General features: G+C 51.1%; 1 protein-coding gene across 2 annotated transcripts in view; it reads left to right on the top strand.

Annotated features, from left to right (window-relative positions):
• CLPB (ClpB family mitochondrial disaggregase) overlaps positions 1 to 12,463 on the top strand; it is an 84,015-nt gene that overhangs the window by 30,140 nt on the left and 41,412 nt on the right. For both annotated transcript variants that reach the window (XM_071811587.1, XM_065835084.2), the window contains exon 5: positions 1,830 to 1,958. In XM_071811587.1, the coding sequence (XP_071667688.1) occupies positions 1,830 to 1,958 (129 nt within the window). The remainder of the gene's footprint in view (positions 1 to 1,829; positions 1,959 to 12,463) is intronic.

Genomic DNA, 12,463 nt, shown 5'->3' with positions numbered 1-12,463 from the left:
ATGGCCATTAACTTTCTAATGAATTATTTCCACCCTGGTCACATCAAGGAATACACCTCACGGAGCAGACTGTACCGGTGGCTGAGCAAACATGGGATAAAAACTCAAGTCCCAAAGAACAGCCATTTTCAACATGAAACATAAGCGGGTAGATACGGACAAACCTTAGTGTGGCCTTTCCGGACTTAAAAGGGGCCAAGAAGAAAGATGGGGACAGACTTCTGAGCAGGACCTGTTACCATAGGACAAGGGGTGATGGTTTGAAACTAAAGGAGGGAGATTCAGGCTGGATATGAGGAAGAAATTGTTGGCCTGAGGGTGGTGAGAGCCTGGCCCAGGTTGGGCAGAGAGGTGGTGGCTGAACCATCCCTGGAGACATCCCAGGCCAGGCTGGACGGGGCTCTGAGCACCCTGAGCTGGTGAAGATGTCCCTGTCATGGCAGGGGTGGCACTGGGGGAGCTTTAAGGTCCCTTCGCCCCAAACCATCTGTGATGCTATGTAGTATTTCAAGAAGAATTCCTGCTTTTATATGGCGACTTCTTGCCATTCCTGGGGTGGAGGAGGCGGCTTTTGGTGGGACGAGCACATGGGCAACAGGAGCCACTTCAGCTCCCTTCGGCTTCATTGTGACTTCAGTCATCTCCTAAGCAATGAAAGAGAAGAGCGAGTGAAGGAATCTTCTGATCACATCGATCACTAGAGAAACAAAAACCAAATCAATTCCCTTCACTATCCGCATTTTTCATCCTGTACGCAGTAAATATGTCAGAGAAGGCACTTGGATTTTAACAGAACAATTAAGCAGCATTTTACTCACATTACTAAATGCGAAAGGTGCACAATGTGAAAAATAAACATCTATACATGGTCATACGACCTGTTTAAGTTTCCATGTAATATGATAAGTTTAAAAAGTGAAGAGAGTTGTTTTACTACAATGAATTGATTTGGACTCGATCTTTAAAATATGGTCCCACACCGGTAGCCCTTTGGGCCAGTGTTAATGAAAACCAATGTTTTTGGAATTTATAGAATATATCTTTTAATCTTTGTTTAAAAGCGGAATTCCCGTGGACTTAACAGCTGGAATGGGTGGCACAGCTCCGCTTGCAGAGCCAGAGACACACAGTCGGGTTTGAAACGCAACTCAAGCCATTCATTGTTGATGTGATTTTTATTTCTATGATTCTGTGACAGTAAAAGAGAGTGAAAAACACCATAAAGGCAGAAATCTCTGTGTTCCCTGTTGGTGCTGGGGCCTGTCTTCATTTTAATGGTGTGAGGAGGCTGTGGTTGGACCAGGGCGCAGAGTCTTCTCCTGGGCTTTATCCAACCACCCTGCGAAGGGTGACACGGGGGTTTGTGGAACCGTGATAGAACCACAGAATCATTTTGGTTGGAAGAGCCCCTCAAGATCATTGATTCCAGCCATTCCCCAGCCCTATCCCTGCCCCGTGTCCTGAGAACCTCATGTCCGTCTGTCCAGCCCTCCAGGGATGGTGACTCCAGCACTGCCCTGGGCAGCCTGTTCCAATGCCCCACAGCCCTTTGGGGAAGAAATTGTTCCCCACATCCAACCTCAACCTCCCCTGGCGCAACTTGAGGCCGTTTCCTCTGCTCCTGGCGCTTGTTCCTTGGACATCTTCACCTCCACTGCTGCTCGGTGGAGTGGGGACAAGAGCCACCAGAACCCCCCACCGAGGTCCTGATGCTCTTCTGGAAGTGGCCACCAGGCCCTTAACAACTTCCAGACCCGTGGTGATGGTCCATGCTGCCGGTGCACGTCCAGTTCTTAGCGTGCTGAGCTTTCGTTCTTCTCCCCCCGCAGTGCTCGTAACCCGGGAGGACGACTTCAACAACCGCTTGAACGTCCGAGCCAACTTCAAGGGCTGCACAGCTCTGCACTACGCGGTCCTGGCTGATGACTACGTGACGGTCAAACTGCTGCTGGATGGAGGTGGGTTCTGTAGCTCCAACGGCCTCCTGGGCCAGGAGTGCTTTTTCTGAGTAGTCCTAACCTGTCAAGCTCAAACAAGGACCAGATGCTGTCATTGTCAGGATTAGATGTGATTTACTGTTTGCTTTAGTCTCTTTATTTTTTAGTGTCTGTGTTCCTATTAATCTCCAGTGGTTTTTCTCATGTACTTCTGGCGGCTGTTCTCATCTTAATCATTGAATCTTCCTTTCTTCCTGCTGTTCAGTGGAGATGCATCCCCTGGTTGCTCTGTCCAGTATTTTGAACGTTTCCCTCTCAGAATTTGCGCTCTGCTCCTCTGGCACATCCCATTTGTACCTGTGTGGGGTGGAACTGAGGAGCCCCCGCTCTGCTGGGAATGGATCTGCTCTATAGGCAAAGTAACGGAGCGATGGCACCCACGTGCGAGGGGTGAGAATCAACGGCTGTTGGTACCTTGGCAGTGCAGCTCTTGGGAAGTTCTAGGAATCAGCTTGTGCAGCTGCCAGTCCTGCCGGTCATCACAGAATCATTTTGGTTGGGAAAGACCCTGAAGACCATCGAGTCCAACCATTCCCCACCCCCGGCTCTGCCCCATGTCCTGAGAACCTCATGTCCGTCTGTCCAACCCTCCAGGGATGGTGACTCCAGCACTGCCCTGGGCAGCCTGTTCCAATGCCCCACAGCCCTTTGGGGAAGAAATTGTTCCCAGATCCAACCTCAACCTCCCCTGGCGCAACTTGAGGCCATTTCCTCGTATCCTATCACTTGCTACTTGGGAGCAGATGACAGAGCCCATCTTCTCATGGATCCTACGTTACCATCTTACTCACCGCTCTAGATTACACATCCATAGGGATACTTGAGGTTGCACTTGATGATCTTAAGGAGTTTTTCCAACCTAAATGATTCTGTGATACTAAAGAGATTAAAATTCATAGAATCACAGGACATTTTGGGTTGAAGGGACCTTAAAGCTCCCCCAGTGCCCCCCCTGCCATGAGCAGGGACATCTGCACCAGCTCAGGTTGCTCAGAGCCCCGTCCAGCCTGGCCTGGGATGTCTCCAGGGATGGTTCATCCACCACCTCTCTGCCCAACCTGGGACAGGCTCTCACCACCCTCAGTGTCAAAAAACTCTGTGTAAAAAATGTGTAGGATTTACATCCATACTTCGGGTTGGAAGAGATGTCAGGAGGTCTCTAGACCAACCTCCTATTCCAAGCAGGACCAGCTGTGTGGCCAGACCAGGTTAACTCAGGCTTTAGCCATCTGGGCCCTGAAACCATCCAAGGGTGGCCACTGCCCAACCTCTCTGGGCATCCGGTTGCAAGACTGGATTGTCTTCATGGGCAAAACGCTCAGCAGCACGAGGGAGGAAGAGGAGACGCCTTTAGCTGAGATGTGCTACCATGACAACAGGTTTTATATTTACCCTCCTGCCGATCTTCACCAGGATGACATTTGCGTCTGTGTTGTGGTCCAACCCAGAACCACGATCTGCCGAACCTGATGGTACCGCTGAATCACCATGCAGAGCTGGCCGGTGCCGTTCTTCTTCCCTCCGGATTTGTGCCTCTTGTCCCTCACGCTCCTCCCACGCCAACAATTCCAACTCCTCCCCGCAGGGTCACCTGGGGCAGCTTTGAATGAGCAAAAAGCAGCAATTCTTTGCATACTTTTAAGTGTGTGCTCACCAAAAACCTTCTGCGTGTCGCAGCTGAACGCTGCAGCCTTTCCCTGCAGCCCAGGTGCTGATTGTTCCTAAAAATGTTAGGAATGTCATCATCTTCGTGGTGTGGACGTCTCGGGAGGTCACTGTGGAGAAGCAAGCGGGCAGATCGTTCTATGTCGGCCTCATAGAAGGCTCATTCCTGAAGAAAACAACTAAAAGGATAATGGAAAGTAGCATCTGTGAAGAGCCGAGCATCCCCACAAGGGATAAAGAAAAATAATTGTAGGAACATTGAACCTTGATACTCATCTATAGCGTATGCTCGTTGTCTTTCCCAAATAGAAAAATAAGAGTGAAAGGTTGAGATTCAATAGTGTGGAATTCCGCAGTTAACTCTGGGTCAGGGTTTGTCTCGTGGAGCCTGTCAGGTACCAGGACCCTGTGTCTTGGCCATAAATTAACCCTAAAAAAAGGAGGCAGTGAGAGAAAACCTGTTGCAATGAGGAAACGACCTCAAGTTGCGCCAGGGGAGGTTGAGGTTGGATGTGGGAACAATTTCTTCCCCAAAGGGCTGTGGGGCATTGGAACAGGCTGCCCAGGGCAGTGCTGGAGTCACCATCCCTGGAGGGCTGGACAGACGGACATGAGGTTCTCAGGACATGGGGCAGGGACAGGGGTGAGTTATGGTTGGACTCGATGATCTTGAGGGACTTCTCCAACCAAAATGATTCTGTGATTCAATAATTCCCCCTCATGAGCGATGGGTTATGGACACACAGAGCGGGATGGCAAGTGTGATGGGCTCAGGTGTTCCAGGCAGTGCGGTTGAGGCACTGGTGTGGAAAAGTCCCCATCACCGCAGGGCTGCGAGCAGATCAGAGCTGGGTGAGGCTGTGGCCCTTGGGGATGTTTCACCTGTGGGGTGGTGTGAACCTCCACAGCAGCGTTTTATCTCTAAAAACACCAAAAATACAAAGGTGGAGTAGCCGTGGGCACAACAGGAGTGTCGTGGGCTTTGGGACGGCGATGGCAGAGCTGCCAGCAAGAGGCTGGGAGTTTGTCCTCAACAAACCTTAGAATCAGAGAATAGTTTGGGGTGAAGGGACCTTCCCAGCTCCCCCAGTGCCACCCCTGCCATGACAGGGACATCTTCACCAGCTCAGGTTGCTCAGAGCCCCGTCCAGCCTGGCCTGGGATGTCTCCAGGGATGGTTCAGCCACCCCCTCTCTGGCCAACCTGGGCCAGGCTCTCACCACCCTCAGAAGCAAAACTCTTCTTTTCTTCCCCGTACCCTCTGGGGAAAAGCTGCAATAACATTTTTCCCGAAGAAACCTGCTGCTTCTTTCTGCCTTTGAAAGTGCCCGTGCAGCACGTGTGTGTTACGAGCTGTTTGAAAGCACTGAGGCAGCTGCTTGGTTATTGTACACACAGGTGAAATATGGGTGCAAATAAGTGAAGTTTACCCAGGTTTGGACTATACTGAATTGCAAATAGCAAGTCCAGCTCATTTCTAAATCTGTCCCCTGCTCAGCTCTCTGATTGCTATTACAGCACAGGCCTCTTTTAATAGAGAAAACTGATCTTTTTGTTCAAGAGCTGTTTCTTTATCTGTGCCGTTGTGAGCGACCACTTCTGCTCGATACCCATGGAGAGTTCTTTGTTCGTTACCTCAGAAGAACTCACTTGGATCTCAATAAAAAAAGCCTATAGCAATCTGTAGGACCGTGTTCGTTGAGTACGATTGAAGGGGTTGTGCACCAATTTAGTCTGCGCTAAAATGCGACCATCGCTCATCGCTGTTCTGTCCTTAACCCAGCCCCATGGAAATCCCTCTGGATGCAGATTCAAGAACGTGTTTCCAAGGGAAAATCGTTGAACAGCTGTTCCCAACGTGAATCTCCACTTGGTGCATGGTGTGAAAGTCCTTGTAGGATTCTGAAGCTGAGTTACAATGTTCTTCAGGTTAATCCTTGTTCACCAGCCCATCCGCAACACCCACTTACCCTCTGTGGTCACAGATATGATGAAAATTTATGGCGATTTCCTCGCTAAATGCGTCTCCCCACTTTGTCAGGTGAACTCTGGGAGCTGGTGCTGTCCCAGCAGAGCCTTCCCTTCCCTTCCCTTCCCTTCCCTTCCCTTCCCTTCCCTTCCCTTCCCTTCCCTTCCCTTCCCTTCCCTTCCCTTCCCTTCCCTTCCCTTCCCTTCCCTTCCCTTCCCTTCCCTTCCCTTCCCTTCCCTTCCCTTCCCTTCCCTTCCCTTCCCTTCCCTTCCCTTCCCTTCCCTTCCCTTCCCTTCCCTTCCCTTCCCTTCCCTTCCCTTCCCTGTTTTCCACGCCAGGACTCGATTTCACGATCGGTACCCGATACAGGGTTTTTCATCCCATCGACCGGGGCCGTTCCCTCATAACAAAGCGTCGCTCCCCGCATCCTCGTTGGTATAATCTGCGATGAATACACGGCCGAAGGTCTCAGAAGTGGAGATCGAACACCTTTCAAAGTGTTCCTGCCCCGGGGGCCCTTTGTGAAGACAATTTCCCCCCTCGTCTCCTGTTTGCTGACATGGAACAGGCTCCCCTCGCTCCCTCCCTTTGCCCTTCCCTACACCTGCCTTTTTACTAACTCTCCATTTACTCTCCCCAAAACACTTCCTTCTCTCGCTGCCCTGCCCTCGGGGCCAAAGCCATTAACCACCACGGCCCCTCTCTGCTAAAACAACCTCCCCGTTGCGCGGCCCGGTTTGTTTTTGAAGGACGGCCCCGGCCGCTTGCCCCTCACCCCCCGTCCCTGGCCTTTTGTGACCCATTCAGTGACTCGCTTGACCCCTCCGGGACCTTTATCGCCCCGTGGTCAGCATGTGTGTGCCCAGCGGACCGCGAGACCGAGTCTCTGCTCTCTTGTCCTTGCCGGGCAGTTGTCGGTGACATTTCACAGCCTCCTGACCTGAGCTGACACCGTCAATGCGGGTGTTTGTGGGAAGGAGCTGACGCCCACCCTGCACCGGGTGCTGCCGCTGGCGCGATCGATGCCGAGGGCTTTGTGCACGGCCTGGAGGAAGGACGGCGGGGTCTGCAGCTCATCGACGATGGGAGTCTCTTCATTTTAAGGGGAGCTTTTGTTATATCAGCATGTAAATCATGGAATTATAGAAACACAGAATCGTTTTGGTTGCGAGAGAACCTCAAGATCATCAAGTCCAACCGTTCCCCACCCCTGTCACTGCCCCATGTCCTGAGAACCTCATGTCCGTCTGTCCAGCCCTCCAGGGATGGTGACTCCAGCACTGCCCTGGGCAGCCTGTTCCATTGCCCCACAGCCCTTTGGGGAAGAAATTGTTCCCCACATCCAACCTCAACCTCCCCTGGTGCAACTTGAGGCCGTTTCCTCTGCTCCTGGTGCTTGTTCCTGGGGAGCAGAGCCCGACCCCCCTGGCTCCAAGCTCCTTTCAGGCAGTTCAGAGATCAGAAGGTCTCCCCTCAGCTCCTGTTCTCCAGCTGAACCCCCCAGGTCCCTCAGCCGCTCCCATCACACTTGTGCTCCAGCCCCTCACCAGCTCCGTTCCCTTCTCTCCACTCGCTCCAGCACCTTGAGCTCTTTCTTGGCGTGAGGGGCCCAAAACTGCCCCCAGGATTCACGATGCCAGTAGATTTAGCAGTACATTTGTTGGTCATCCTCCACACTCACCTGTTTGATACAATATAATGGCAATTGTTATGGATAGGATGGATTACAGAGCCGGCATCACAAGGGATGGTCTTTTGACATCACTGCTTGTGATATTCTCAGGAAAAATTGGATTATCATTATAGCTGCCTTTTTGTGTTTGAATTCTACATGATGTATCTTGGAGCGTTTTCGGTGGCGTCCCAGATGGAAAGGGCTCTGTTCTTACAGAGGATGAGGGACATCTCTGAATATCTGTGGCCTCCCAGGTCCCCAGCAGCCAGCATGTGACATGAGGAGACACCTGGGACCTGATCACACCTCAGGAGGTGACAGTGTCATTGCACCTGCCTCACCGGAGTCACCAACGAGAGCAAAACTGGAGAAACGATGTGAGCAAGTGAGGAAATCAAGCTGCCAAGGGTCTACTGGGCTGGCAGTCTCTGAGCAGGTGTTTTCTAATAGAGGGTCCCCAGAAATGACCAACCAAGGTTCTGGTGCAACTGTACAGTGAGTTTAAACCTACAGATTGTTTGTGCTTTGCTGTGTCCTTCATCGAGCCCTGGAGATTGATCAGGTTGAAAAGCTGGAGAAAATAAGCTCTTGGTAAGAGCCAGAATATTCTTTTGTTGGGCACCGTTCTGTTCTTTAACTCATCTCCAGGGAAAGTCATGGACCTGCTGGAGGGGGACCCCCTTGCAGTGCTGGTCCAGCTCTGGGTCCTCAGCACAGGACACACATGGAGCTGCTGGAGAGCGGCCAGAGGAGCCCCAGAAATGATCCGAGGTCGGAACAGCTCTGCTGGGAGGACAGGCTGAGAGAGCTGGGGTGTTCAGCTGGAGAAGAGAAGCTCTGGGGAGACCTTAGTGTGGCCTTTCCAGACTTAAAAGGGTCCAAGAAGAAAGATGGGGACAGACTTTTGAGCAGGGCCTGTTGTGACAGGACAAGGGGTGATGGTTTGAAACTAAAGGAGGGAGATTGAGGCTGGAAATGAGGAAGAAATTGTTGGCCTGAGGGTGGTGAGAGCCTGGCCCAGGTTGGGCAGAGAGGTGGTGGATGAACCATCCCTGGAGACATCCCAGGCCAGGCTGGATGGGGCTCTGAGCAACCTGAGCTGGTGAAGATGTCCCTGCTCATGGCAGGGGTGGCACTGGGGGAGCTTTAAGGTCCCTTCAACCCAAAATGTCCTGTGATTCTATGGGAGAATGTGTGTTTGTGTTGTTGCAACTCAGTTTGGGAAATGAAAACCACAGGCTGCTCTGTCTTCACTATTTTTTTGCCTGACATTCGCTGGATTTAGGAGCCGTTCGTCATGGGAAGAACTGGTCTGTGGGTCCGTCCTCCTGAGCAAAACCAGGCCAGTGTAAAATAACAATTCTACTTTGCTGCCCAGGGTCCTGCAGGAAGGTTCATGTGTGCTGATTTAACTGAAATGGAGGTAATTTTCTTCATACAGTTAGAAATTTCGGGGTTATTTTTCAGCTAGCACAGTCGTCGTTTGAATTTAGTTTGAGGATCAGAAGCAGATAACACCCCAGGGCTGAGTTTTTCTCCAAGGAACTTTCCAGTGTCGTTGAGTTGGAACAAAGAGAATGTTGAGAACTTACTGTTATCCTTGTGGCTTTTTGGGAGCTAAGGATGTTCCGAGCGCTCTCCCCACAGGTGTGGGGCAGTCGGGAAGGGGAACACGGAGGGGACAGACCTCTGGGCTTTTCTGCCTCTTTCTCTGTTTTCCCATTACCGGCAGTTTGGGACCAGGTGCTGCTTCTGGGACCGGCTCCTCGGTGCGGTCGGAGCTCATAACGAATTGCGTGGAGTATCTTTTATTTGATATTCTATTTCCATTTCCTATATAGTAGTGTATTTATATTCTTTTGTTATTTTACTGATCTGTGCTTATCTCAACCCACAAATTCCTCCCTTCGCTTTCATTCCCTGCCCTATTTTGGGGTGGGGGGCGGTGATCCAGGGTCTATCGTGGTTGCGATCAGTGGCTGAGGTTAAACCGTGACAACGCAGTCAATGCTGATGCCTGGGGAACATCCCTGCTGCCTTTTCAACCAGGTCATGATTTCGGGGGGAACACGCTGGGTTTATCCATCACCTCGGGGCACACCAAGCCCGTCCGCACCCCGAGGGCGTCAGGCTCGGTGTTTTTGGGGGGATCACTCATCCTGGAGTTTTACTCCGACGCATCCATCCCAGACCAACCCTCAACCTTCTCTACCTCTCCGTGCTCATATTTACAAAGCACCGTGATAAATTCAGTATCGATCCCTCCTGCTGCACTGTAAATTTTGCAAAAGATGATTAAATAGCGCAATAGAGTCTGCAAGCGCCGGGGCTCAATATGTTCTGGGCCGGCGTATCGACCTCCTCGGTCCGACGGCAGCAAGTTCCACTCCCAGCCGTGCCAGAGCAGTAATTAAAACCCTGCGAGACCGGGATTTAAAACCCATCATGGCGCAGCGCCTCACATCCCCGCGTGGCGAGGGCAATAAGCCTATAAGTGCAAGCTCATTTATGTCCCGTGTCAAAGTGCTTAAGAATAGTTTTCCCCACAGGGCAGGGGAGCAAATAGATCCCTTTTGAAGTGTTTCTGGGTACAAAACTCCACGGTGACATGATGTTTGTCATGAATTTAATAGCTCTGCGCACGTGTAGATATATAGAGAAGAGGATTCTTTCGTTTCCCTTCCCATGCTGTTACCTTAAAAATGAGCATTAGGAGGATTGTTTTCCCGCCCAGGTGACAAGCGGGCATAAAAGAAGTTGCGCTCACGTTACTGTAAAGCAAGATTGAAGGGAGCAGGTAGGTCAACCTGTTTTAAAAGGCACAGCAAAGAAAAAAGGTGTTTCTGAGCCCAAAAATGGAGTCGAAATTGCCCAAGCCTTTCCGAGCTCTGGTCCTTCCGCTGCATCCCTGGAGATCATAGAATCACAGGATGTCCTGGGCTGGAAGGGACCCACAAACTCCATCGAAGATGCTTTTTGAAAGCAGTTTGAGTTGAACCACCTCTGCAAGCTGAGCTCAGTTTGGGCTCAGATTTAGCTAATGTTGGCTCCTCTTCTTCATCCTCATCGTCACGTCTGCGTTGGAGCGGTACATGCGGTGCTGGTTTTCTGCATCTCTCGCAATCCTTTTCCCTACATTATGTAGGGAATAAATGTGACCTGCTCTGCTTTGCAGTAGGATGCAGGATTATTTGGATTTCTGGAGTGTGGCCTCCGTGTAAAGAGCGATGATCTAAAATGAGTTTATCCAACCACAGGAGCTGATTTGGGGGATCATAAGTTGTTAGGACTCATGTCCCAAGGAACAAGCGCCAGGAGCAGAGGAAACGGCCTCAAGTTGCGCCAGGGGAGGTTGAGGTTGGATGTGGGAACAATTCCTTCCCCAAAGGGCTGTGGGGCATTGGAACAGGCTGCCCAGGGCAGTGCTGGAGTCACCATCCCTGGAGGGCTGGACAGACGGACATGAGGTTCTCAGGACATGGGGCAGGGACAGGGGTGGGGAATGGTTGGGCTCAATCTTGAAGGTCTTTTCCAACCAAAATGATTCTCTGATTCTATGTGTCTATAATTATCAGTCTCTGACACCTCCCTTCCAGTTCGCACATCCTAATTTTGGACTTGACCGCCTGTCAGAATCACGCACAGATTTGTTCTCAGCGAGGTTTGGGAGCCTCTCTTTGCCTCTCCTTGCCCTTTCTTCCCTGCCCTTGGCAGCGTCCGACCTTCATCTCAGCAACCCTGGATGTTTCTGGTTGAGAAGATCTCTCTGTAGACTCTGCTCCAGAAACAGGAGCTTCCAACTCACACATTGCACGATTCAAACACATCTTGGAGATGGAGACCACCTTGTAACTGCACAGCGGTTGGTATAATGAAAAATAAAGCTTAGAGCGCTGCAAAACAACCGTATTTTCAGTGCTTCGGCTGGGTAAGAAGCCACCAGGCTGTGCGATTCACGGCGTTTCTCTTCACAGGCCTCTCAGTTCTGCTTTGGCTGCACCGTCATTCGTACGAATGGTCTTGAGGGCCAGAAAAAGGCAAAACGGAGCCCAAAACTAATGCTAAGACCAGTACTGCAGTCTGTCTGCTGTACACAGAACACGAAAATGAGCGTATGTGATAATTACCAGCTCATTTTTGTGGTCGCCTTTCCTTTTGTTGTAAACATAGCGTTAAAAGCTCCTGATGACACAGCGGCTCCGAAACGAGCCGCTCTAATCACAGCCTCAGGCTGACACACAGACGCCCTGAAAAGGAGCGAGTATCATGTTGTAACGACACCCTTACGATATTATTCACTATCTGCAATATTCGCCATTGCTTCGAGGTCTCGGTTCCACGGTTCTGACTGTTTAAACACAGTTTCTCAACTTTCAGCACAGAAAATCAGAGGTGCCATCTCTCATCATGTATATGTTAAAATGTATTACAAACTGTTCACAGCCATAATAACGAGTACGTAAATATATTGAGAACAACCTCTCGAGATGGACGAGTTGCCCGCGTGGTTGGTTGGAAAAAGATGTGTTTTTAATGGTTAATGGCACCAAGTGCAAAGTTGTGCAGGTTGGGAGAGCAGCACAGGGCGGTGTTGACCCTTGGACACTGGAGCTTCTGAGCGGGAGAAGCACCAAAATGAGCTGGTTCTGGGCTGGATTAACGGGGACACAGGTAGAGAATGAGAGGGATTTTGGGAAGGAGAGGCAGGACAAGAACTAATGCTGGAAAACTCATGCTGAGAGTCTTCTTTTTGGGAAGAGATGGGGGGAATGGCATTTCAGAACCATCTTCATCTGCATCTCTGCTTCTCCTGGTGGAGTTCGTGGGCTGAGGAAGGTTCTTTCGGAGAATCATAGGACATTTACTGGGTTGAAGGGACCTTAAAACTCACCCAGAGCCACACATGGAGCTGCTGGAGAGGGGCCAGAGGAGACCCAGGAATGATGCGAGGCTGGAACAGCTCTGCTGGGAGGACAGGCTGAGAGAGCTGGGGTGTTCAGCTGGAGAAGAGAAGCTCCGGGGAGACCTTAGTGCGGCCTTTCCGGACTTTGGGCCCTCAGCTCCAGAAGGACAGGGAACTGCTGCAGAGAGTCCAGCGCAGCCACCAAGATGCTGAAGGGAGTGGAGCATCTCCCGTGTGAGGAAAGGCTGAGGGAG

Source organism: Patagioenas fasciata, chromosome 1, assembly GCF_037038585.1.
Source record: "Patagioenas fasciata isolate bPatFas1 chromosome 1, bPatFas1.hap1, whole genome shotgun sequence".
Classification (NCBI taxonomy): domain Eukaryota; kingdom Metazoa; phylum Chordata; class Aves; order Columbiformes; family Columbidae; genus Patagioenas; species Patagioenas fasciata.
Note: the sequence above shows the minus strand (reverse complement) of the source record. Positions and strands in the feature narration are given on the sequence as shown.